We start from the raw sequence: 25,122 nt of genomic DNA, 5'->3' as shown, positions 1-25,122 counted from the left end.
AAATAGCATCATATCATTTAAAACTTAAAATACGTGTTTTCACTAAGAAATAGGGCAATAATTATTTTGTCACAGTAATTAACATCTGCATTTAACATCTATAATTCTAAGTTACAAGGCCACACATGAGTTTAAAAGTAATTCTGTTTTTAAATTAACTTTTTGAAAATATATACCCTTATTCTTCTGTGCTTTAAAAATTTTTTACCGTTGGAATTAAAACACTGGATAAGGATAAACTACGTCTCGGAGAGGAAGTGAGGTAGAGAGAAGAAATTCTAAAGAACTACTCTCTAAGTAACCCATTAAATTTCAATTTTATCATGTGTATATTAATGTTTACCATGAAGCATTGTTGAGAATTACAAATAATGTATATAAAATGCCTGGCATGTAGTAGGTGCTCAACAAAAGATAGCAGTATTTTTTAATAGATGCATTGGAAAGACAAAATTTAAACAAACAGGTTGCTATTATAGAATAAGATTGGTGAACAGAAATAGTCTCAGTACAGTCTTTGGCCTTGGAGCTTTTCACTATCATTTAAAGGTAATGACAGCTGAAGATGTAAGCTAGAAACAACTCAATTTCTTAGGTATAAGACAAATGAATAGAAATGAAATCTCAAAAGAGGTATTACTAAAAAAAAAAATTAGTGGAAGTGTATTTTCTTTTTCAGTTTGACTGAAATAAAAATTTATATATAATGGAGTAACAACAAACAAAAATTAGTTCCTGGAAGTTTAACACACTGCCACGTTTAAAAAAAACAGGCAAAACTCCTCATATTACTTGGAAGGATGAAAATATTCCAAGTATCCAGAGGGCCAAGAGAAAAAATCATGTAAATGCCACACAGATCTAATCCTGATCCCCACCGGTCTGTAAAGGAATGATCACCATCTATCCCACCAAATCTGACAGTTTCTCCTTGTCTTTTAGTTCTTCAGTAGTTTTATCATTAATAAATTCATTCCAGCCCTTTCTGAATCTATATATTTGGCGTGTGTGTGTGTGTGTGTGTGTGTGTATGCTTACACACCCACTCTCTCTTGCATGTTTGTCAGTAATGTTGACTATTCTATCTCCTGCCCCTACAAAGAGCCTCACACATCATAGGTACAAAATAAATATTTTTTAAGAATTAGTATATGGTCTGTGGGTAGAAATATGACTGATAGAATTTAATATAGACCAATGTAGAGCGTAATGTATTAAGGATAAAATATATACATTATGCATACTTCATTTTATGCATAAGGTATTTCTTTTTCTTTTTTAAAGATATTTATTTCTTAAGACAATTTCACTTAGCTTAGCTCCTTATTGGGAAGAGTTTAGTTTTCAACTTTAAACTCAGAAATTTCCTGTTTGTCCATCCTTTGGTCAAAAGGATGATTACTATCAATACAACACCATTATTCAAAATAACAGTCTGACCCCAATCATTCTACTGATAGAAGAAAAAGAACAGAATTCAGAAGACGGTATATATGACCTTAATGTATTTTTTTTTAAAAGATTTTATTTATTTATTTGACAGACAGAGATCACAAGCAGGTAGAGAGGCAGGCAGCAAGATCCCTGCGGAGCAGAGAGCCCGATGCGGGGCTCGATCCCAGGACCCTGGGATCATGACCTGAGCTGAAGGCAGAGGCTTTAACCCACTGAGCCACCCAGGCGCCCCAATGTATTTTTTTTTTTTTTTAAACTCAAACCTGACAACCTGCTATGAACACTGGAAGAGGGAAGTCTATAGTGCCAAAAAACACTGTATAAGGAAGCACGTCATGAAATGACCTGATTAAATAAATGCTTTCTCTTTTACTTTTGAAAGAAAATAAACTGTCTGGTAAATATTATAAAGGCACTAAAACTGCACCCTTACTTTAAAAGAAATTCAGAAAAGTTGACAGTGATATGCAAAATGACAAAATAAACAATAGGAATTCTAATTCATTTAAGTAAAGGAAAAACAACTCTAGAGCTAACTATGAGATTTTATTTTTATTTTATTTTATTTTTTTTAAAGATTTTATTTATTTGACAGACAGAGACCACAAGTAAGCAGAGAGGCAGGCAGAGAGAGAGGAGGAAGCAGGTTCCCTGCTGAGCAGAGAGCCCGATGTGGGGCTCGATCCCAGGACGCTGGGATCATGACCCGAGCCAAAGGCAGAGGCTTTAACCCACTGAGCCACCCAGGCGCCCCAAACTATGAGATTTTAAATACATATCTTTTCTAAAGGGAGAAATCTAAAAACAGTTGTTAGTTATCAGTTATAAATATATAAAATCAAGAGATTATCACTTGAAACTATGTTTGATGTTAAATGAAGAGAAATAACATATTTATGTATTTTTAAATGTCTGGTGAAAGTGAATCAATGTCTTAATATTCTTTTTTCTTCTATGGTTGGTTATGGTGAAAATGAAATCAGTATCTTAATATTCTTTTTTCCTTTTATGATTGGTTACCTTCTAGATTTTTTTCTCTATGCCAGGTATAATCAATCACATTGCAACACTGAGAACGTCAAAGAAAACCATAATGAACACACTTTCTATACCATCACTAATACCAAAGGAAAGAAATAAAGTTAAATATGTAACCTAAGATAAAATGAGAAAACTTCATTCACTGCCAAAACTAAACTGATGGAAATATTAGAGTAAGTCCAAAGTAATACTCAAGAGAATGGAAGCTTTTCAGTTCTGATCTCAGGAATACTAAAAATTCATTAAAAAATAATATATTAATAAAAAGTTCAAAGATGACTTTAGAAACATCAATGACTATCTTTATAAAAGGAGATGCTGGCAGTGAATGGGTTCTAATACTGAATTTTTCAAAACTATAATGTGACATTATTAAGCATCATAATAACAAAACAATAATAATGAAAATAGGCCTTTGAAACTAACGACACTCCTTTTGGTTTTCTTTGCCCTGTTGTGTTTATCATCCTGTTCTCCATAGCTCCTGTCTGGCTGCTTTTTTCTCCTTGTTTCAAAACCACAAGGAGATTAATGCCCATTTTTGGAGGTGAGAGTAAACATAATAAGGCTATGTGAATCATTTAGGAATATTTAGGGCGGTAACAGCGAACATTAAAAAACAATACTTTTCAGCAACAGAATGAATTCTAGAAATTGCACTGTAATTACTTCAAATCCAATCTTGTTTTACTATTGAATATTTCTTTGTTACTTATACACATATGTTCTCTAGTGAATGGAAAGTAATCTCTACACAAGAAATTAATAAAACAGTGGTACCTGCAGATCTTCTTGTCAATATGTGTCCCACAGTTCTTTTTTTTTTTTTTTTTTAAGATTTTATTTATTTGACAGAGAGATCACAAGTAGGCAGAGAGAGAGGAGGGAGCAGACTCCCTGCTGAGCAGAGAACCTGATGTGGGGCTCGATCCCAGGACCCTGAGATCATGACCTGAGCTGAAGGCAGAGGCTTAACCCACTGAGCCACCCAGGCGTCCCTGTGTCCCACAGTTCTAAAACCCCAATATCCTCATTCAAAAACCAGTGTCACTGAGATACTACAGACTTAGATGCTAGGGAGCACAGAGTGAGTTTCCTACACTAAACACATAGGATGAAGAGATGACATCATTGTTGCTGTGAAAATTATTACGGGTACCCCAAATCATATCCATATAACTATACTGTTGAGTTTATCTTACATGTATTTGCAGACGATTTTTTTTTTAATCACAAGAACTGACTTTATTTTAATAAAAATAAACCATGAGATCAATGTAACTGGTTTTATGGTATAATGCTGGAAAGGAGCAGGCTGCTGAAAGGAAACAGGCAGACCTTTTGTTCTGACCAATGCCTTTTCAGAGAAGACTGAAGAGGATAACAGCCTAATTCTCTTGATACTGGATATATTTTTGGGTCTATTTTTAGGGGGGCATAGAGGGATATGGAGTGTAATAGGCATATGGTTTTCACAAACCTTTACAAACAATGTGCATCCAGTCTTTTTTTCCCCCCATGGACTAGAAGGACAAATATTGCTAAAATGTCTATACTACCCAAAGCAATATGCATATTTAATGCAATTCCTACCAAAATAGCACTAGCATTTTTCACAGAGCTAAAACAAAGTCCTAAAATTTGTGGGGAACCACACAAGACCCCAAATAGCCAAAGCAATCTTGAAAAAGAAGAGCAAAGCTGGAGGCATCACAATTCTGGACTTCAAGCTCTATTACAAAGCTGTAATCATCAAGACAGTATGGTACTGGCACAAAACAGACACACAGATCAGTGGAACAGAATAGAAAACCTAGACATGGACCCACAACTCTATTTTAGATTTTAGACAAATCAGGAAAAAATATTCAATGGAAAAATATTCAATGGAAAAAAGATGATCTCTTCAACAAATGCTGTTGGGGAAAACTGGATAGCAACATGGTGAAGAATGAAACTGGACCATTTTTTTTTTTTTTTTACACCACATACAAAAATAAATTAAAAATGGATGAAAGACCTAAATATGATGCAGGGAACCATCAAAATTCTAGAGGAGAACATAGGCAGCAACCTCTCTGACACACTGACACACTAGACTATGCAACACCTTAGTAGACAAATCTCCAGAGCCAAGGAAACAAAACCAAGAATTACTGGGACTTCGACAAGATAAAAATCATCTGCACAGCAAAGGAAACAATCAACCAAACTAAAAGGCAACCCATAGAATGGAAGATATCTGCAAATATAATCTTGGGTTAGTATCCAAAATGTGCGTCCAGCATCTAGTCTTAACATGTACCTCTTTCCTCAGTATCTTCCACTTCAGTGTGTGTGTGTGCGTGCGACATGAGAGGCAGCACAGGACAGTGGTTAAGAACCCATGGACTCTAGGAAGCAAACTGAGGGTTTTAGAAGGAAGAGGGCGTGGGGGATGGGTGAGCCTATGGTGGGTATTAAGGAGGGCACCATGGAGCACTGGGTATTATATGCAAACAATGAATCATGGAACACTACAACAAAAACTAATGACGTACTGCAGGGTGACTAACATAACATAATTAAAAAACAAAACAAAATAAAAAACAACCAAAAACCCCACCCATACTTGGGCTGCTAGACTGCAGCCATTAAGTATTGACTTAATGTACAACCTTAGGTTAGTTAACCTGTAAAAGGGGAATAATAATGGGATATTATCAATATAAAATGAGTGGTTATTGTTAGAATTAAATGAGTTTATTGATGTAAAGTTCCTAGAATAGTGCTTAGCACATGAAAAGTACTCAAAGATGTTAGCTTTTATTATGTGTGTTCCCAAGGTAGGCATATATTTTTAAATATTAGATTAGACAAATATATCAAGGTAGGTAAATATGAAAGGAAAATTATATTCTTAAATCTAGTTTAAAATACTAGTTTAAAATACTAGTTTAAAACCAAATTAATTAACCATGATTTTACTGTCTCCCGCTCAGATAAATCCTATTTTTCTGACTCTCCAACTAAGAAATAATAAAAACCTCATTCTTAGGGAACTAAAAATTCTTATTTTTTTATACTTGTTATTTCAGAAATGAATTTTTAATATTATAAAAAAGTTTTTGATAGCAGCATCATATATTTTAATTCTCTACTCTTTTCTTTAAAGCAAATAACAGAACTGACGACTACAACAGGATCCATCCATCAATTCATTAACAAATTATTTTCTGACTCACTATAATGTACTTGGCCTTATGTTGCATACAACATCTACAAACCACTTCTCAAAGGAAAAACATGAAAAATTGGAAACTGTGAATGGGATATTGAAGCCATTGAGAATGATAAGCAAAGGAAGTAAGAAAAAAGCTAGTAAGTAAGTGAACTATCTCAAAATCAATTAATGTGTAAGAGAAGGACTTTAAAGACATTGTAAGTCCAATGGTTTTTAACTCTTTAAAATAATACCAATGAGCCTGAGGAATAAGATAACATGTAGTATTCATTTATAACATGTATTGACTAATGTGCTAACAAGGTTTTGTAGTAATTAAATTTAAATTGTTCTTGTTTTTACCCTGTAATAAATATGGTTGTAAAAATACAAATTTTCGAAGGGGGAAAAGGGTGGGAGTTGAACAGCTTTTTTGCCAATAAGTAAATCTAAGAGATCTTAATTGTGTGTCCCTATGGACACACATCATAGATTCAAGAAGAATGACTCAAAAGAAGCAGTAAGAAAGCTTTCAATTTTAATTCACATAAGTTATTATATTGAAGGTTAGGTGAAGAGCAGCACCTGGCTGCTGAAGATAGCCCCGTTTATACCTATTATCCTAACTTAAATATTAATAGTGATCCATTCCATTCTCAGAAGTACCCAAGTTTGGATAATAAATTATGTGGGAAACTTGGTACAAATATGTTCCTCTGTAGTGATCTTGTTTGGCAGGGGAAAACAGTTTATAAATAGTTTCTGCCAAATTTCTAGACACACTGGCTGGCAGCAATATAAGACCCAAATTAAAAGAGAAGGTATGAAATATATGGGATATAATCTCTTTATATTAAAAAGCAATGCAATAATATCATGAAACTCACACTCAAAATTGAAAGCAATTCTTCGGTACCGCATTCAGGTTTCAAACGCTCTTTGAACATTTTCACTGTTTGGTGCTTCAAATAGTAGTAAGAGGCAATTCGGCCATATGTCAGAGGTTCAATGCTCCGATTATCCTATTTCAAAAAGAAAGATAAAATGACAAATAAAAAGTACAATAGAAGCACATGCATTCATAAAATTAATAGTTCTTACTGCAGGTTGCTATTACAACAATTTTGTTCAAATTTTCAGTTATCATTAGAACAAAAGCCCTACTGTTAAAAAGCTGGACAATCTTTTCATTTGGAATGTATAGGACTGAGTCATACCTCTCCAATTTCAATACAGTAGGAATGTTCCAATTCAACCAGAGACTTCTCAACCAGACTGGACAGAAATTTGTTCACAGAATCATGGCTCACATCACTCAAATTGTAGTAACTAGAAAATAAGGAAGGTCATTATTTGTTTCAAGATTGTTTCTACTAAAATTAGCATTTCAATTTATCATTCTATTTTTTTCAGGATTTCAAAGAACAATTACACTTATGGGAAATCAAATAAGTAAAACAACTGCCAACTGCCAGTTTCACTGTACAGATCAAAATTCCCATACTAAGATTTGTGGACACCAATGAACAATGATAACACATTAAAATATGCGATAAAATTCAGCATCACATTAAAAGGATACTAACTTTCCAGTGTTAAAACTGGCATGATTTCACTTAATACCTCTATAGCAAACTAAACTTGCACACTAGATTTAGAAATAGAAGCATATTATATATAATTCCCTTCTATATACAAAAACCCATCCTCAGTAACTTTAATAAAACTCAAAGAACTATTGACTTGGGTAGCATATGAATTCTTTTAGGACATTTAGTCATTTATTGTTCTCCAAATGCTTAATAAGTACATGTCACCCTAAATATTGGAAGGGACATCATCACACTAACAATAAAGCATTTGAACTAAGCTTCTATATACAAAAAACACACATGTTCAACTCTGTATATTTTCTGAGTGAAGGCTGAAGGACATGCAATTCACCTAAATGCTCCTCCCTCTAAGTCCAAAAATGTCTTGCCAAATATCTAAGATTGCTAGGAATCTGTGTCTGGGAAATGATTTGAAGGGTGACAGAATAATCCCATGTCATGGCAGCTCTCTAATTTCTGGTGGTGAATCATGTACCTTGGTCAGCATAGAGAAGTATATGTCCTATTTCTATCCAAATCAAGCAACACGAATGTAAAGTGACCTCAGAACAGATTCGTCCCTGAAACCCCAGCACAAGGGTTGTACTTCTGCACAGGACTAGAAAGGAGATAGTCCTGGTCTGGGAAGCAAGTGCTAACAATCTCAATGGGAGAAGCCTAAAGGACACCACAACAGGCCAAGTATGGTGACTTTTTTTCTTTCTTTCTTCAAAGGGAAAGATTTGGGGTCAGCATACTGCAAACATTTATTTAAAAATACACAAAATAGGATGGGGCACTTGAATGCTGAAGGGTTAGGCCTCTGCCTTCGGCTCAGGTCATGATCTCAAGGTCCTGGGATCGAGTCCTGCATCAGGCTCTCTGCTTGGTGGGGAGTCGGCTTCCCCCTGCCTCTCTCTGCTGCCTCTCTGCTTATTGGTGATCTCTCTCTCTGTCAAATAAATAAATAAAATCTTAAAAAAATAAAAATTCACAAAATAGGACTTAAATGATGGCATAATATGCTTTCAATAGAAAGAGATACAATAGGGGCACCTGGATGGCTCAGTGGGTTAAGCCTTTGCCTTCAGCTCAGGTCATGATCTCAGGGTCCTGGGATCGAGCCCTGCATCGGGCTCTCTGCTCAGCCGGGAGCCTGCTTCCCCCTCTCTCTCTGCCTGCCTCTCTGCCTACTTGTGATCTCTCTCTCTTTCCTCTCAAATAAATTAAAAAAAAAAAAGAAAGAAAGAAAGAAAGAGATACAATATACTTTCAATAGAAAGAGATGTTTGCACAAATGGCTAGGTATACCAATATGAGAGCCTCCACTGAGTAAAGATTAATAACAGACTATTTACTTGGGAAAGTAACTGTAAATCATAATTACATGCTGATGATTTTAAGTTTCACAAAAGAGAAATACTTTTCATTTTTATCTGCAGAGAAATTATTGCCTTTCCTGGAAAAATTCTTGTCATGGACCAAAATAAAGCAGTATTTATCAATGAACAGAAAAATAAGTATTGAAACCAGTGCTGTTGTTAATTTAAACAAAATGTACAAACTTTGATCTAACCAGGCAGATAAAGTGAAAAAACCAGCATTAGAAACCATTAGAAAATATTTCCTTTATCCTGAAAAATGAGTAAAATAAGTATTAGTTAGAATAATGTATTCTGCTATCAAAGGTGAAACTAAAAATTCTGGACATTCAACACCCCATAAGCGATCTCTAAAGCCGTTCCAAATTAATAGTGATACTTGTTGTCTTTCATTTTTTCCCAACAAATGGAATTTATCAGCCAAACATTCTACAACACAAGTGTTTATATTTCACATTCTTTTGGCTTGCTGAATCTATAAATTTTCCAACACTATTTTCAGCTGTCTGGATTAATATATAGTTGATAAAATTATTCCTAAATTGAAAAATAAACCCTGAAAATGTGCTTAGGAACTGAGTAAGTAGAATTTCTGGAGCAAGAATCAAATAATTATTTATGCAATTAAAATTACAGAAGGAAAACATTTTGGAAAATAATTTACCATGAAAAACAAAAAGTTAAAATACCATTTTTGCCTAAAAATTTACAAGGCCATTTGAAAAGAAAAAGGTCTCATGGATGCTGCTACTGATTACCCATAAACCTTTACCCTCTAAATATAACTGAATGACAATTTTACCATTCTTTAACAAATTTAGTATACTTACAAGTAACATTTAAAACCATCTATGATAAAAACTCCCCTTCAAAAATTGTGAATTTTTAAAATATTTACCAGGAATATTCTGATGGGCTAATATCCTTTCTAATGTTATCTAAGTTTCTTGGGAAGTTTTTAAGATTAATTTGTAGCTTTTATTCAGATAAAGCACAGTCAGGATAAACATTTCTTAAACATTTAAAATAAGCTGCAAAAATGAATAAAAAAGCAATTAAAGTTATGTAACTGAGATTACAACAAATTATTTGATGACTACATTACACATACTCTAACTTGCTAAAAACTAACATAGTTTTTTCAAAATAACTTAAAAAATTTCCAGGTATTTCCTCTTAATAAGGTTGCTCTTTTCTAATGTGCTCACCGACACTCTCATACTTGACTTGCCTAAGAGAAGAAATGCAAAAATTCAATTTAAGTAATTGGATTGACATTCAATTAACTCAGTATCAATACTTTTATCCTTATGGAATCTGGGGGTAATCCAGAATCTTAAAAAAAATCCTAAAATTTTTCACTTCAAGTATCCTGGCATATGTAAATGATAACTTTTATTTATTTTTAGAACGTGATAACTTATAAAAATAGAAAATGCTAGGTAGAATATTACATTCAAGAATAGGAAAACCTCAGTCATTAAAAGACTTGTCTTCTATACACTACACCCTACACAAACACTAAAATGCATAATTTTGGTTGTGATGTAACTTCACTGATTTATACTACTATTCTTTGCTAATGTTTGACCCAAGTTTACTTACATTTCCAAGTTCTTATAAAAGTTAGATTTGCTATGTCTTAATTAGATATATAATTTCTAAGACACTGTAAAATAAACTAAATGTAAATGGAATTACTGTTTAGGTCACATCAAATTTTGAGAGATAATATATTCTGACAGTTTTCTGTGAATAAACAATGGAGTTTATATTTACATGATCTTCATTAACATTATATGGCCTTTGCTTCTACTGCATGAACTTTTCAGTCACTGGGTAATTTCTGGCCTAAATAATTATAAGCATTTAGCTTAAAACATTACGTATCATTAATTTCAATAATCACTTTACTAACTTGAAAAAGCAAGCAGCAGCTAAGTAAAGAGTTTTGTTTTCATGTTGCACTCTCCACAGTACAAAATTTACAATTTACTGGTTATTAAAACAGAAATATTACACAACTGTTTAATTACAGACAAAGGATACAATGTAGTTTCATGCTCACTGCATTGGATCATCAAGTCATTATCTTCTCTCTGCCATAAACAGATAGCCTACCTTTTTGTCAGCATGCTATTTCATTTATTTCACAGAGAAACCCAGTTTCACAATAATTGACTTGTCAGAAGCTCTAATTTATGAGGCTGAGCTCTGTAAGATTTCTCTATATTGGACTCAACCTGCACACAAGCAGGGTTGAATATTTACAATGCTGTTAACAGGTGCTGAGTTGTTTAATGATTCTAATAGCCAGAAGCGTACTGAGAAAGCCAGCGGGATCACAATTACAGGCTGTTTGAACACAACAATTACTAGTCCCCTGGGAGGTGTGAAAGTCAAAGGCAGTTTGATACTGACAGCATCTAGCACATGGGCTAGACAAGCTAACTTCTATTAGCAGTCCATTGGGAAAAAGTCATAACAAACCCCTCCCTCTCGTAAAAATTTACAAAGTTCATTAAATTCAGACAATCCAAAAGGTAAAACAACTTCAAAAAAATTATTTTTAAAAGATCTTATCAAAGGACAAACAGGAAAACCACACATGAAACCTCAAGTTATCTTTTGGCAACGTTAATAAGGATGAAATTTTGCTGGTTGGGTATGAAAGAGATTTTATTGTAATCGAAAACATAGATAAAGTTACACCAAACAGTCTGGATTTAATGTGAATAGTGGCAGCCATTTCCTGTTTCGTTATTGTAAACCTGGCCAGAGATCTTGCTGGGAAATTTTTCATCAGTCTTGAAATGCTGCAGCTATAACTGTCAGTACTGGGAAGTCATTTGTTACAGCACCATGTTTTTTTATGTTCAGATTATGCAGCAGTAATAATGACACAAATAATGAAAGTGGTTGCAGGGACAGCTGAAACTACCACAACATTTTTTGTCCCAGAAATGTTTAAAAGCTTTCTCAGGGGAAAACAGAGAGTAAAATTGAACATACAAATTGAATCCAGAACTCAATTTGGAATATATTATATTTCATGATGCACCAGTACATGTGTTTATGTACATTTGAACACACTAATGTAAAGTGTGTCTACATATATATTTATGCATATAAATAAATATCTTTATATGCATGTGAATATATTTGCATATATATACATATCACACATGCAGGAGACTATAAGCAGACACACAGAGAACAATCCAGGCACAGTGGCAGAATCTTTGTCAACATAAGTTCTACTTTTGGCAGTGGTGTGCTGGGGGTACTTTACAGTAGTAGTATGATTAAATAAAGGGGGCTGGAGAATTTGGTCATATTTACTATCTGGTGTATTTTGAAAGTGGTCTATCTTTTCTATTTTAAATAAACCCCAATTTCTTGTTGTGACACACACATGCTATGTATATAAGCCTGTCCCACCCACCCAAAAGTCACACCTCAATTTGTGACACTGAATAATATGGAGTGTTAGAGATAAATTAAAAGTACACATCAAAAAAAAATAATTTTATAATAAACTTAATAAATAAAATTAAATATATAAATTAAAACTACCCGTCATTTGAGACAATGATTTTAGCTTCCTTGAAACTTCTAATAGATCTAAAAATAAGTAGGAAAAATTTACCAATTTCCTGAACTCTTGTGCCTTTCTTTGCTTCCGGATTATGGCACAGGTGATTTTTAACACAGAAAAAGATAAAATCATGGGCCAATCAGAAAGAAAATTGTAGAGCTTCACTATAACAGAAGTTTTAAGTAAAATAAATAAATCATTAAAATTGATTTAGGCACATGTTCTCATTTTTGTCCAGATGTAAAGGTATAGATATTAAAACTGAATTTTTTTTTTTTTTTTTTGCCGCACATGAACAAAAAGTCTGTATGGTATGGTTTCCATAAAGAACACATTTTCCAGCATAGCACTAGAAGAAGTGGAGCAGGAGTGGGGCTATTTGGGTTCTGGACCTGATAATGAGCCTGAGATGGAGATTGTGGCCCCTGGAGCTAGAGAGCCCGAAGCATTCCAGTGCTGCCTCTGCTACTCAGGAGCTATGTGCTGATGGGCAAGTTGCTCAATCTCCCTGTGCTTCAGTCCCTTCATCTATAAAATGGGGATCATAATGATACTAAATGAGTTAGGCTCTTAAGTCAATCACTCAAGTTTAAAAAATTATAAATAATGATAGTGTATGTTTTTGTTTCTCATGTTATTAATTTCATTTTTTACCTTTATAAATTCCCTTCTCATATTTGTGCTTTGCTAATGTTCATCTAGTTCCTAGAGATGAATGCTTATTTTGTTTTCAAGCATTCATGCTATCTTGTAGATGGTCTAAAGATATGAATACTCCTTGGAATTGTGCTGTGTCTGAAATTCACTGACTTTGTTATGTATTACTTTTACTTTCTTATAGCTCTAGTCTATACCTTTAAAATAAATTTTCACCTTCCATTAGAATAAGAATAGTTAAATCTCAAGTAGGTAGACTGCCTTTGCCATCCTTTTTTTGTTTATTTCTGGTATTACTGCATTATACTCCGGGAAGGTAGCCTTATGATCACTATGTTTTGAAATACACTGAGTTGTTCTGTGTGGTCTGGTGCATGTTACATTTTTATAAATAAATTTTGATGCGTGTTTAGAAGAAGACTTATTCTTTGTAGGAGGAGAATTATAAAGATACAAACACATTTTCAAAGATACTGTTATTCAAATCTTGTTTTACGAAGTACTTTTTATCTCTCTTTGGAATGCTGATTTCCAAAAGAGATGTGTTCAAGTCTCTCCACATGATTGTAATTTAGTTAACATCTTGAATTTCTATCAGTTTTTGCTTTCTGTATTTTGATGCTATATTTTTAGTTACCTAAAAATTTGTAAACTACTATACTTATTTAGTGATTGTGCTTGCTATCAATATGAACCATTCTTCTTTGTCCTTTTTAAAAAGTGTGTTCTTTGCCTTGAATTTAATTTTCTCTGATTTTAATTCTGCAACTGTTGCTTTCTCTTTGTTATTGTCCTTCGTATCTTCTTTTCAATCCTTAACTTTCAACTTTTTAGTATCACTTTGATTTGATGTTTCTTACAAATCATGTTTACCTGGATTTAAAATAAGTGAATCTGAGAATTTGTCTTTCAACAGTTTAGCTTAAATTATTTTTAACATTTATGATTATAATTGACCAGACTTATGAAGCGAATAGATCCTGTCAGTCCTCTGCGTACAACCCCATAATGGTTCTTATATCATGGATAATGAAAATCAAAGTCTTTCCAGTGGTCACTCAAGTCTCACATGACTGGTACAACCACCAATCCCCCAAGTCCCTAATCTCATCTCCTGCTACTGTTTACCCCTCATTCATTCTGCATCAGCTACAACTTTTTTTTTTTCTCATCAGCTTCAACTTCTCTTTTCTATACCTTGCAAACACCAGACATGCATGCTTTAGAACCTCTCCTGTTCTCTTGGTCTGAAATGTTTTCCCTAGATATCATGTGGTCAAACTTCTCATCCTTTCAAGCCTTTATTCAAAAGTCAGCACTTAAAGAAAAAACATACAGTATTATTAACTATAGCCACCATGCTGTAGATTACAACATTTATCTTATAACTGGAAATTTGTAACTTTTGACCAACATCTTCCCATTTCCCTCTTATAGTACCTTTAATTAGGCCCACTCTGTCTCCATATTTAATACTCCCTCTCTGCCCACTTGGCCTCCTAGTCTTCAGTACCATATTCTTTTTTTCAAAGCACTCATAACCTTCTAACCCAACATTCTTTTTTTCCTTTTCAAGTTTTTATTTGAATTCCAGTTAGTTAACATACAATGTAATATTAGTTTCAGGTATAGAATTCAGTAAGTCATCATTTATATACAACATCTAGTGATCATTAAAACAAGTGCCCTCCTTAATACCCTTCACCCATTTAGACCTTGCACCCCACCCTCACTGCCCATCTCTCCTTCAGTAATCCTCAGTTTATTCTCTACGGTTAAAAGTCCATTTCATAATTTTCCCCTCTTTTTTCCTTTTCCCCCCATGCTCATTTGTTTCATTTCTTAAATTCCACATGAGTGAAATCATATAGTATTTGTTTTTCTATGACTTATTTTGTTTGGCATAGTAAATTAGCTCCATTCATGTCATTGCAAATGGCAAAATTTCATTCTTTTTGACAGGTAAGCAATATTCCTCTCTCTGTGTGCATGCACACACACACACGCACACGTATGTGTGTGTGTGTGCGCACACCACTTCTTCTTTAGCCATTCATCAGTTGATGGACATGTGGGTTCTTTCCACAATTTGGCTGCTGTTGATAATGCTGCTATAAATAATGAGGTGCCTGAATCCCTTCAAATCAGTATTTTTGTTTCCTTTGGGTAAATATGTTGTAATGTTGCAGTGTAATTACTGGATTGTTGGCTATTCTATTTTTAACTTTTTTGAGGAAACTCCATACTGTTTTTCAGAGTGGCTGCAACAGTTTGCATTCCCACCAACAGTATAAGAGGGTTCCCCTTTCTTCACAGCCCCACCAAAATTTGTTATTATCTGTGTTGTTAATTTTAGCTACTTTGACAGGTGTGAGATGGTATCTCATTGGAGTTCGGATTTCTATCAGCATAACTTTTAAACTCATTGTTTCTGCTAAAAGAGTAAGAGTGCCATGAAAGCAAGAAATCTTTTATTTACATCTTCAAAATGCCTAGAATAGTACCTAATACAAAGTAGGCACTCAATAAATGTTTACTGAATTAAGGAATATAGATTTAATTTTTTAATTGCTTCTACCTCACCATTTTAAGGTAGGTCTATGATTTTTGAGACTAGAGGTCATTATTTATGTTGTTACTACCTCCCAACAGAACCTAATACAGTTGCTGATTACAGCTTTTTTTCCTTATTGAGACATAACTGACATGCAACAATGTATTAGTTTTAGTTATATAATATAATGATTTGATATATGTTTGTATTGTTAAATGATTACCCCAATTTGTCTAGTTAACATTAATCATCTTATATAGTTATAAACTGATGAGAACTTTTAAGATCTATTCTCTCATTAACTTTCAAATACATAATACGGTATTAACTATAATCATTCTGCACATTAGATTTGCAGGATTATTTAACTTATAACTGGATGTTTGTACTTCCTTCACCCATTTTGCCCCCATCCTCCATGATCTGTTCTCTATGAGGCATTTTTTTTTTTTTTGGTGAATAATAAATATTTCAGTGTGTGTGTGTGTGTGTGTGTACATGTGTGTGTCATGTCTTTATCTGTTCATCCACTGATGGACACAGGTTGTTTCTAGGTGTTCGCTATTGTAAATAATACTGCAGTGAACATGGGAGTGCAGATACCTTTTTGAGACAGTGATTTCATATTCTTTGGATACATACCCAGCAGTGGAATTGCTGGGTCATGTGGGAGTTCCATTTTTCATTTTTTGAGGAAACTCCATACTGTTTTCCATAGTGGCCCCACCAATTTTCATTCTCACCAACAGTGCATAAGCGTTTCCTTTTCTCCACATACTCACACTTATTTCTTGTCTTTTTGATAACAGCCATTCTAACAGGTGTGAGATGATATCTTATGGTTTTGATTTGCATTTCCCTCATGATTAGTAATGTTGAGCATCTTTTCATGTACCTACTGACCAACTGTACATCTTCTTTATAAAAATGTCTATTCAAATCCTTAGCTCATTTTAAAATCAGATTGTTATTTTTTTATTCATTTCTATGAATTCTTTATATATTTTGGATATTAACCTCTAAACAGATATATGATTTGCAAATATTTTCTCCTACTTGGTAGGCTGTCTTTTTATTTTGCTAGTTTCCTTTACTGCACAGAATTATTTTAGTTTGATGTGGCCCCACTTGTTTATTTTTGCTTTTACTGCCTTTGCTTTTGCTGTAGGATCCAAAAAATCATCACTAAGACCAATGTCAAGGACATTACCATCTATGTCTTCTAGTAGTTTTATGGTTTCAGGTCTTACCTTCAAGTCTTTAATCCACTTGAGTTGATGTTTGTCCACGGTGAAATATATGGGTATCTATCCAGTTTTCTCAATACCATTTATTAAAGAGACTGTACTTTCTCCATCATATATTCTGGGCTCCTTTGAGTAAATTAACTGGCCATATATGTGTGGGCTTACTATTGGGTTCTCTGTTCTATTCTATTGATTTATGTGTCTTTTTTAATGCCAATATCTTATAGTTTTGATTACTATAGCTTTGTAATATAATTTGACTTCAGGTATCATGATGCCTCTAGCTCTGTTCTTCTTTCTTAGGTTTGCTGTGGCTATTTGAGTCTTCTGTGGTTGCATACAAATTTTAGGACTGCTTGTTCTCTTTCTGTGAAAAATGTCACTATAGTCGTTAAAAAAAAATTATTGCTGTACCTATTCTGGATTGATTAATTCACATGGCAAGAGCTTGGGAACAGGTTTCTACTTCAGGATAATAATAATAGTCAGAGTCTTAACCTAGCTGGGTATCTCAAAATATGTTCAGGTGACTACTCTAAAGGAATAAGCAACTTTGATGAGGGTAGTTGAGAATGTATAGATCAACTCCTGAAAATTGATTTAAGTGTATTTGTCAATATATGACTGGATTTTTAAGACTGTTAGAACTTGGATGGCTATAGGGGCTGGAGAGGGCACTGCAGAGAGGGAGAAGAGTGACAGCAAAACCAAGAAGGTGAGAGGAACAGACTCTTACCTAGGGATGGGATGGGTTAATGTTTCTTTTGGTGGTGTTGATGGTGGTAGTAGGGGTTACTTAGCTTTTATTTGGGTCAGGAAGAGGGCAAGAAAAGCAGTTGCCACAACAACCAAGTGCCCTAAGCTAATGCATCCTTTGATTCCCAGTGCCAGAATTTCCCCCTAGCAAAGAGGGCCCTCAGGTAAAAGTAGGGGAGCCAATATGAACTACAGAATACTCACTATTTACATGCACTACAATCATATGAGCAAGAGATACCCTAAACTGTCAACACCCAAGAAGTCCCCAGGCTCAGAGGCTCAATATAATTTAAGTTGTAAGCCAAGAACATCTCAAGATTTCATCTTTGTCCACTGTGCTAACCTCTCCCAAACACAATCTTCTTCTGTCCTTAATTAACACTCTTTATTATAGTTGCATGTTGGATTTTTCTCACCACATTAATATTAATAGAAGGTAGTTTGCAACCAGAACAACAGGGAGTGATGTCTGTTCTAGTTCTCTCTTTGTAGGTCCCAAACTGAAGGACATTCTACAAAATAACTGGCCAGTATTCTTCTAACATGTCAAAGTTAGAGTAGACAAATACTGAAGAAATGTCACACATTAGAGTGAATTACAGAGACAAACTAATGCAATGCAGGATACTAAACTGGATTTTGGATGGAAAAGGACATGAACAGGAGAACTGACAAAATCTGAAAAAAAGTTTATAGATTAGTTAATAGTATGACATAAATGTCAATTTCCTGGGTTTGGATAAACGTGCTATGATCATGTAAGAAGTTAATATTTGAGGAAGCTGGATGCAGGCTATATACAGTGTCTGTACTGTTTTCCCAATTTTTTTTTAAAGTTGCAAATTGTTTCTAATTGAAAGTTAATTTTTTTTTTTAAGATTAAGAAGAGTACATGCACACATAGAGTTCAGTAAAGACTTCTAATTTGTTAAAGAACTCAATTTAAATTTGAACTCAGTTTGAACCAGTTTAAAGAACTCAGAGAAGTAAAACTGACAAATGATCAGGCTCTTAGTCTCTAGACTAGATTCTTCAGGATGGTATGGACCAGTAGAGCAACTGAAAGACTGCACAAGAATAACAGTTTACTAATCAACATTAATTAAGTTCTTCATAATTAATACAGGACTTAGGAAGACTTTAATGCATGTATTTGATTCTCAACATGATCCTGTGAGGGAGAGAGGCTATTACTCACTTTCCAGATGAAGAAAGGGAAGCTGAGAGGTGAAGTGACTCAAGGTCAAACAGTAAAGGGTAATAGCTAAACCAGGAATTAGTGTTCTGATTCCATGTTCAAATCTCTTTCCGCAATATTAAGCACCTCTCTCTTTTATGACATAAAAGCCACTAGTTCTTCTAAAAAAAGAGTTGAGTCAGAAAACTTAATGGTGTTAAGTTCTGGCTTTACATCCAAGTAGTTCTGGGATCCAGAGCAAGTCACTTCAAGTTTCTAACCTCCTTTTCCTCAGTATCAAACAAGAAGGTTGGACCAGTGTGCATGTAAAGTCCATCCCGGTACACTTTCCACAGTTCTAATCCTGCGATCTATTTGCTATGGTAAACTTACAGGGCAGGATGATTACACTTCATTAATCCCATAGTCATGTTCCCAAATGATATTTTGTATCTAATCCAGAGGCTTAGGAAGAACTGAGGAAACAAAACTGTCACCATATTTTCAAAGTCTGGTCTATGTGAGTGGAAATGACAGCTGAAACAAGATACAAATTTTTAAAGATACGAATAGGTAAGATTTGGTAATGATATTTTCATCATGATCTCTCTGTTCAAGACCTTACAATGCCTTGATACATCCCAATATATCAGATATGTCCCTCACCCATGGCCTTCCTTCTATTCCTTCCGCAACTGTTAGGGTCCTATTCACCTCTCTTATTCAAGAGCTTCCTAACTAGTCTTCCTGCTTTCAATGTCTTCCATTCCAGCTCATTCCCTACCACAGTGTCATAGTGTCATTAGGACTGAAACAAAACCAAACCCAATTTGGGGATGTTAAACCATGTTTGAACACTCACCCCTGCCAAAAGGATCAGATGTTAGCTCCTTTGCATGACACACAGTCCATCTACTCTCTGGTGAGTGGCCCACTTTCTGGTCAAGACAATCTTTTGGTCTTCATACTCTTAAACTCTGGCTACATCAAACTTCTTGACACTCTACAAATGCCCTTTCAAGCCAAAAGGGCCTATGTCCACATAGTACTTTTGTGCCTCTTACCTCTTCTATTCCTGTTCCAGACTCAAAATTGGTTGAACTATCCCCTCTGTGAAGATTTTACTCTTACAGTTCTATTAGAGCTGTATTATTCTATTACGATTTACATGGTAATCATTTATCTTTTTCCCCACATTAAAAGATCAGCCATTGAAGACAGGGGATAATGTACACTAATTTTTCCCTCACTATCTACATGCCATTTGGCAAATAGGTGCTCAGTGAAGAAGATCCACCTCAACTCCCCTCATTTTACTTCCTCCTGCCGGGTTCTTGTTAACCACTACAGAGGCCTCACCAAGTCTTCCCTCTCCAACGGCACAAGCCTCACCCTTCTCTGACTGCACCTAAGGCAGTAACTACTGTCTGGTTTAGCACATTTCTTCATGAATTCAGGTGTCCTGTCTCCCTGACTACAGAGCAAACTCTTCAAGGACATCCTAAGTTAACTAAAATTAGCTAAGCAATAAATACAACCATTATTCATTTTCAAATATATCATAATATATTGTGAATCAGAGATATCATGTGATTCTCTGGGAAAATTCACATACCTAGAATGCCTAAGGTTCTGATTTTTGTTATGTATGAGATTTCAGACATAATTTCTTTCAGTATGAAACAGAACGATATATAGTTGCCCTGCACTTACCTGGGGTTCATGATAAGACGTCGGAAAAAGTAGGTCCAGGTGATATAATCCATTGCATCTTGCTTAGATGTAATTGTACCACCAGCAATCTCTGCATTTAAATGGTCAGAGAGCACTCCCAATAAGCTACACAGTGAACAAGACATGGGAAACACATATGAACATTAAGTGAAACACACTTTGTCTCACGTAGCCGGCTGATGGAATGGGGCTAGAAACTCTCAGAAGATATGAGCCAAAGGAGAAAGGAAAGAGTGGGCAAGAGAAGATGTAACTTAGAGAGCAGGGAAGAGTATACTTATGGGGTATTGGGATAAGTGGGGAATAATACTGAGGCTGACGAAAGGAGAGCCGACAGGAAAGGGATGACACTTACAAGACAGCAAAGATATATTCTGCTTTCATTTATCCGGCGAGTGTTAAGTTCCAAATCATATGAAACATAACTGGGCTGGGTGTTGTGGAGTATTCAAAGATGACCAGATGTGTTGAAAGACTAGCATAACATGATGTTCATTTTAGTTTCCTATGTAAAATGTGAAAAAGGGGTAGCAGTGTCCAAACAAAAGAAAAGGCTAAATAAATTATGATATGTGGGACATTATGTGAGTATTAAAAATCGTTTTTTGCAAAGGATGTTTTAAGAATATGAGAAAATGGTATTAAATTATATGATTAAAAAAAAACAACACAAAAAGTTTCTATATTACTCTCAGTTCACCAGTAGCAGAATATAAATCTGTATACTCAATTGGGAGGGCAGCAATTTCACTTTTACTATCACCTGCCAGAGAAACATTTATAGATGAGGGTAGGGAAGCAAGTTACTTCATTGCAACATTATACATAAGGAAAAAAAATAGGAAAGTCAAAAGGTCCATTAATAGAGAAGTTAATGTGTAAATTAAGGAATACTCTGTGATAGGTCAGTATTAATAATAGCCATATTAAGGTACAAAATTAACATTTTTAGTTAACTACTAAAATACACATACAGAAAACTACATAAATCATACATGTACAACTCAAGTAATTTTCACAATATGAACACACCTGTGTAACCAACACTAAGATCAAGTATCACCAGTTCCTCGGAAGTCCTCCTTTTGTGCTGTCTAGTCACTACCCTTGTTCAAAAGAATATTCTGACTTATCTCTGTTCCTTACCTATTGCAGTGGCTTGGGCTTCTAGTACAATGCTTGGTGGAAGTGGGGTGGGGGGACAATATTCCTATATCATTCTCCATCTCAAAGGGAAAACTTTCAATATTTCATTATTAATTATGATGTTTGCAGATTTACTCCTTGTCAGATTAAGGACATTTCCTTATACTCCTGTTTGCTAAGAGTTTTTATTATAAATTGATGTAGAATTTTTAAAAATATTTTTTGATAATAATAATATTATATATGTATTATATAATAATAAATATTTTGATAAATAATACGATTTCCTCACTTTTTTCCTGCTAATGTAGTAAATTATTTATTTGACAGAGAGAGATCACAAGTAGGCAGAGAGGCAGGCAGAGAGAGAGAAGGGGGGAAGCAGGCTCCCTGCTGAGCAGAGATCCCGATATGGGAGTCGATTCCAGGACCCTGAGATCATGACCTGAGCTGAAGGCAGAGGCTTAACCCACTGAGCCACCCAGGCAGCCTTGTAGCAAATTATAGTAATTTATTTTCAAATAATAAATTAACTTCACATTTATAAAAAAATTATACATAATTTGATTTACTAATGTTTTGTTTAGGATTTCTATATTTATATTCATGAAAGTTACAGGTTTGATAATATTTCTTTTTGGTAAATTTCTCACCAGGTTTTGGTAACATGGCTTATAAAATAAGTTGGTAAATGGTCTTATTTTTCCTACTATTAGGAAAAGTTCATTTAAGACTGACTGATGTGGAGGGTATGTGCTATGGTGAGTGCTGTGAAGTGTGTAAACCTGGTGGATGCACAGACCTGTACCCCTGAGGATAAAAATACATTATATGTTTATAAAAAAATACAAAAAATACAAAAAAAAGAGACTGATGTTATTTCATCCTTAATGTTATGAAAAATTCACTAGTAAAGCATCTGAGTGAGATTTTTTTATGGCAAAATTTTAAATTTTAGATTCAATTGTTTTCATAAATAAGAGAACATTTAGATTTTCTATCTTTTATGCCGGTTTGATAATTTTTTAAATAAATTTTACCATTTGATTTAAATTTTAAAATTATTTACATGTTTTTCATAGTATCTTTTCAATGCCTGTGAGATTTTCATTTCTAATATTATTTTGTTCATTCTTTCTTTCTATATTTTTGATCAGACTTGAAGGTTTATTGATTTCATTCTTCTTTTCAAAGAACCAACCTTTGACTTTTTGATGTTTTTCTAATGTGTATTTGGTTTCAAATCTTTCTTGCTCTTATCTTTCTTTTCTTTTCTTGAGTTCAATTTGCTAATTTTTTTCCAAATTTTTGAGATGAATATTTAGATCATTATTCATGCTTTCTTTTACAACATATATAGACATCTTATTAATACATATTATATATAGGATCATAAATTTTCCCTCATCACAGTGTTTAATGAATCCATATTTTTATATTTTCTAAATTAAAAAAATTGAACATTAGCACTTAGAATAAAAACTTCAGTAATTATTTACATTGTGAATTACAAATATGTGTTACCTTTTGCAGTCAGAATACAGTATATTAAAAAAGACAACAAAAGATAGCAAGTGATTAATGTTATAAATAAAAAATATATCAATCTGAGGAAGAAAGGCTATTTTCCACTGAGAAAATGAGGGAGGCCTCTGTCAAAGGGGTAGTTCACTGGGCCATGAAGAAGTATGTGATAATTCTAATATAAGGAAGTAGCCTAAATTATTCATTACAAGTCCCTTTATTTTGAAGATTTCCTTATTAACTATGGTACAAAAACACACATTAAACTAAAATTTATTAAGTGCTTTCTATGTGATAGACACTGTGATAAGCACTATACATTGGATCATTACAAGGAACCTATGAGACAGCTAGCGTGGCTGTTATCTCCATTTTACAGATAGGTGCACTAAGGCACTGAGGAATCAAATAACTTGCTGAAGATCAAGGAAGAAAGTAGTGGAGCTCAGGTACGAACCCAGGTTATCTGGCTGCAGAATTCATGTGATTCAACACCATACTACGTTGCTTCTTTTAAAAGGTTTTTTAAAAATGAAATTATAATTGAATTCTGTCTTAGAGTGTTAATTCAGTTTCATTTCAAATAATTCTTTTGAACCAGAACTTTCACTGATTTTTATCTATAAAATACCATGAAATAAATATTAACTTGTTATGAAATGAATCCATTTAAATTAATTTATAGCAAAATTTACCTTGACTCTACTGGGAAAGGTTCATAAAGAAATTTTTTGTAAAAGTCTTTCTTTATGTCATGAACCAGAATTACAGCTTTGCCTTGGTCATCAAACTGAGGCCTCCCAGCACGCCCCATCATCTGGAGTACATCTATAAAAAAGAAAACAAGAGGTTTTCAACAAGATGACAGATAGCACAAGGTATATTTAGTGATGATAGCATGTTTTGACAACACAACAAAATAACAAAGGATACAGAATATTTTAAGACAATGCTTATTGTCTCTGATGCCTACTGTTGAGTTCCCTAATAATTACATAATCAATTCATTATGACAGGAAACTGAAGCCCCCAAAATGGTCTCTCTTACTTACTGTTTATAAAAGTAAGAATGTTAACTCTCCTTTAGTTAAATGCTGTTTAAGACTTGGGGCCCTACTGTTTATAAAAGTAAGAATGTTAACTCTCCTTTAGTTAAATGCTGTTTAAGACTTGGGGCCCCTGGGTGGCTCGGCTGGTTAAGCATCTGACTCTTGGTTTTGGTTCAGGTCATGATCTCAGCGTGGTGGGACTGAGGCCCACGCTGAGCTCCACACTCAGCACAGAGTCAGCTTGAGATTCTCTCCTTTCTCCCTGCCCCTCCCCTTGCTTGTGTATGCTTCTCTCTCTCTCTCTTTCAAATAAATAAAATCTTAAAAAAAGAGTTAATCACTATTTCAATTAATTGAACAAGAAAAAGTAAGACACATATGGGCAAATCTCTTCAGCAGATTAATCTGATTATTTTTCCCAGGAATGGATCCCATGAGTCCATTTTGGCCTCACCCTCCTCCCACTTATGAAATAAATGTTCTTTCTTTAATACTGCAGGAATCTCTGAGGTAAAAAGTTATTTAGAAATACATTTTTTACATGTAATCCTTGTGTGGAAATACAATTTCCCTCTTCAGAACTGACAATGCTTTTATCACCTTTTAAAATATGTTAATAGAATGTTCATGGACACATTGAAGCAATAAGCCCTTTGGTTCTAGATGTGCCATAGAAGTATTTCTAGTGAAACAGATTTAAAATTAAACAGTATAATGTTTAACTATGATTTATTAAATCACTAATAGCTACTAATCAGTACTTTTTATCTATTTGTGAATTTGAAACCATTGGTTAGGCTTTTGATATTTATTAACAAATTAGGTATGTTAAAGTAAATAAAATGGCTCAATACTTTGAACAGTACTTGCAGTGGAAACAAAAATTTACAATTTGCTCATTGTATGTTCAAATGTGATCAACTCTCTACAATTCAATTCATGCAAATTCAGATTATTAAGACTAAAAGAGAAGCTTAATATAACTGTAAGTCAAAAAAAAATTAC

General features: G+C 34.0%; 1 protein-coding gene across 1 annotated transcript in view; it reads right to left on the bottom strand.

Moving 5' to 3' along the window:
- The window catches only part of ASCC3 (activating signal cointegrator 1 complex subunit 3), a 336,284-nt gene that overhangs the window by 65,119 nt on the left and 246,043 nt on the right, over positions 1-25,122 (bottom strand). Inside the window, exons 33-36 of the mRNA XM_032338961.1 lie at positions 23,764-23,896; positions 20,378-20,503; positions 6,916-7,027; positions 6,586-6,720 (exon numbers count right to left, since the gene is read on the bottom strand). Coding sequence (XP_032194852.1) covers positions 6,586-6,720; positions 6,916-7,027; positions 20,378-20,503; positions 23,764-23,896 — 506 coding nt within the window. The remainder of the gene's footprint in view (positions 1-6,585; positions 6,721-6,915; positions 7,028-20,377; positions 20,504-23,763; positions 23,897-25,122) is intronic.

This window comes from Mustela erminea, chromosome 4, assembly GCF_009829155.1.
Source record: "Mustela erminea isolate mMusErm1 chromosome 4, mMusErm1.Pri, whole genome shotgun sequence".
In the NCBI taxonomy this organism is placed as follows: domain Eukaryota; kingdom Metazoa; phylum Chordata; class Mammalia; order Carnivora; family Mustelidae; genus Mustela; species Mustela erminea.
The sequence above is the reverse complement of the archived record's forward strand: the minus strand, read 5'-3'. Positions and strand labels throughout refer to the sequence as shown.